Source organism: Vanacampus margaritifer, chromosome 18 (genome assembly GCF_051991255.1).
Source record: "Vanacampus margaritifer isolate UIUO_Vmar chromosome 18, RoL_Vmar_1.0, whole genome shotgun sequence".
NCBI lineage: Eukaryota > Metazoa > Chordata > Actinopteri > Syngnathiformes > Syngnathidae > Vanacampus > Vanacampus margaritifer.
Genome location: NC_135449.1, coordinates 17,233,107 through 17,235,606, shown reverse-complemented (window position 1 = coordinate 17,235,606; position 2,500 = coordinate 17,233,107). Strand labels below are relative to the sequence as shown.

General features: G+C 35.0%; 1 protein-coding gene across 3 annotated transcripts in view; it reads right to left on the bottom strand.

Moving 5' to 3' along the window:
- galk1 (galactokinase 1) overlaps positions 1-2,122 on the bottom strand; it is an 18,848-nt gene extending 16,726 nt beyond the window's left edge. For 2 of the 3 annotated variants that reach the window (XM_077551555.1, XM_077551556.1), the window contains exons 1-2: positions 1,859-2,122; positions 1,546-1,771 (exon numbers count right to left, since the gene is read on the bottom strand). In XM_077551555.1, coding sequence (XP_077407681.1) covers positions 1,546-1,771; positions 1,859-2,020 — 388 coding nt within the window. In that variant the 5' untranslated portion in view covers positions 2,021-2,122. The remainder of the gene's footprint in view (positions 1-1,545; positions 1,772-1,858) is intronic. The other variant, XM_077551554.1, reaches the window with a different exon arrangement.
- Positions 2,123-2,500: the final 378 nt, after the last annotated feature.

Sequence of the window (2,500 nt, the reverse complement as noted above, 5' to 3'; positions counted from 1 at the left end):
ATTATTTTTCTCTAAATTCATATTGATTTTCACTTAACAGCTTGTGTTTCTTCATGAAAATGTCCAGTCTGTGTGAAACAAATTTTCTATAATTTTTAAGAACTGTGGCAAAAGTGATATTGGTCTATAGTTAGTGAATAAATGTCTATCTCAATTTTTTTATAAATAGGAATTACTTTTTCTGTTTTCATTTTTGATGGAAAGATACCATCTTTGAATGACAAATTACAGATATATGTGAATAGTTGCATAACATATTCAATGATACTTTTGACTAATGTCATGTCAATATTAAAGCAGATTGAAGTGGACTTTCTATTTTTTTGTGTTTTTACAACATTTAAAACTTCAGTTTCATTTACAGCACTAAGAAACATAGTGAAGGGGTTATTTTTAATATATGTATCTATTTCATTTTTATTTCTTGGCTCAGGAATTTATTTTAGTAGGTCATTACCAACATGGACAAAGAACTAATTAAATTAGTTAGCTATTTCTGTAATGTTATCAATAGCAATATTTGTTTATCTTTTTAAAAATTATGATGATCTATTCTTTTAATAATTATTTTTAATTACATGATCTTTACCATATTTCATGTGTTGCTTCTATTCTATCCCCTTCGTCATTCATGGCTTAGGCCTTTATACTTCCTGGTGACTTTAATTAATGGGTAGGCAATGTTTATCGTATAAAGTGCTCATGATAAGACTGAAAAAGCGTTATATGCAATATTGGGATCTTCATTACAATAAAACTCTATTAGTTACTTTTAGTAGCTAAGGGTGTCCCGATCCGATATTGGTATCGGACTTAAGTCCTATATCAGTCAAAAAACAGTATCAGAATCTCATCGGACTAAATAAAAAAATTCCGATATTAGCCCTCAAACTCAAATTTGTTGGGGAGGCATACTTAAGAACTGTTTGTGCATCTGCACCAACCCAGGTTTCAGTTAAAAATAGACAGTCAAGTTTGTAATCTAAAATTAAGTAATTAACAATAAAATATTTATTTAATTGAGAGTATACATTCAAAAATGCCATATTAAGGGTGGTAGGTGACTTTCTGTCTTTCTCGGAGTGTTCAGATTTGTGATGATGTTGACATGTTGCAAAGACCAGAGATTTTTTTTCTTTTTTAGATTCCGTTCCCCCATTTTTGTTGTTTGTAATGCACTCTCGTGGTAGTGGTCGTTAAAACAAGTATTTGATCATGTGTGAGCGAGATAAGATCATGTACTGCAGATGGTGGCCTGTAGATGGAAGTAGTGAGATTATTATTGAAGTAGTTGGGGTTGGATGAAGGAACCGGAACATGAGCTGAATGATTTGTAAACAGTTGCCAGCTTTAAAAGGTGTCATGAAGACAGCTGATACTGTCACAAAACAAACCTAAAACCACTACTGAGTCATTTTGTGGGTGTATTTTTACTGCTGACATGAATTTTGACTCCAGATCTATAAAAATACGTGTCATTGTTTGCGTCATTCCTGGGTTCCTTTAATGTCAATGATTTTGTTGTGTTGCGGTAGTGGATTTTACCTCTGTAATGGTGTATAACGCCCCTCACGTAATTGGCCCAATATGGTAACCCGGGAGACAGTGGAAATCCCTCATCTGGCATCCCTGGAGACTGTGAGAATCCCTCATTTGGCAATCTCAAATCTACTCTCCTTGGCTCATCGGCATGCTCGCTCGCAGTGACAATGGTCGCCAGATGACCAGATGAAGCAGCACTTCCAACCACCACGGTGACCAAGTGTAATGCCTGGCTCATACACACGCAGTATTGGTCAGTGGTCACACAATATTTTTGGTTTCTGTCACTAAGGTGCTAGGTAGAAAACACTTTTACCATTGGAAGTACGTATCCCTCGTTGTAGTCTGTGTGCTCTCCGATCAGGTTGACCCTTCCGGGAGCACAGGCTGCTATTTTAGCCTCATCGCCAAACATTTGTTTGAACAAACCAGTAGCTTGCGAAACAAGCTGATTCAAACTTGAAACCGGAGTGGCCATTTAGTTAAAGTTAGTTTTAGCAGTAAGTAAATTGTACGGAGACTTCAAAGTGTGTCCAGGATAAACAGGAAGTACATCCCTGTGTCAAGTAATCGAAGCGCGATTCGCTATAGGCAAATGACGTCACTGGGAACCCCTTTGATATAACTATTTATTGGAGATTTTTTTATTGCCACTTAGAATCTCGAAATTTCATCATCAAGCATTATTGCCATGGAAATTATGTTATATACTTAATTCCCCTTATAAGGAAATCCTTTGGAATAATACTATTATTTTAAAAATAAAAATCTTCACACAATAAAGTCTAGTATGAAAGCGGCATAATTTATGTTTCAGATTTATTTGAACGCAATGGAAATATTTATAATTATGAAAGTTTTCTGAAAACCAAATGCTTTCCAGTAAAATTCTAAGAGTTTAATGCTGTTGTAAAGGCTCTTCCTCAGAGTGGTCAGGAATTGTCATCTGATGTATCAA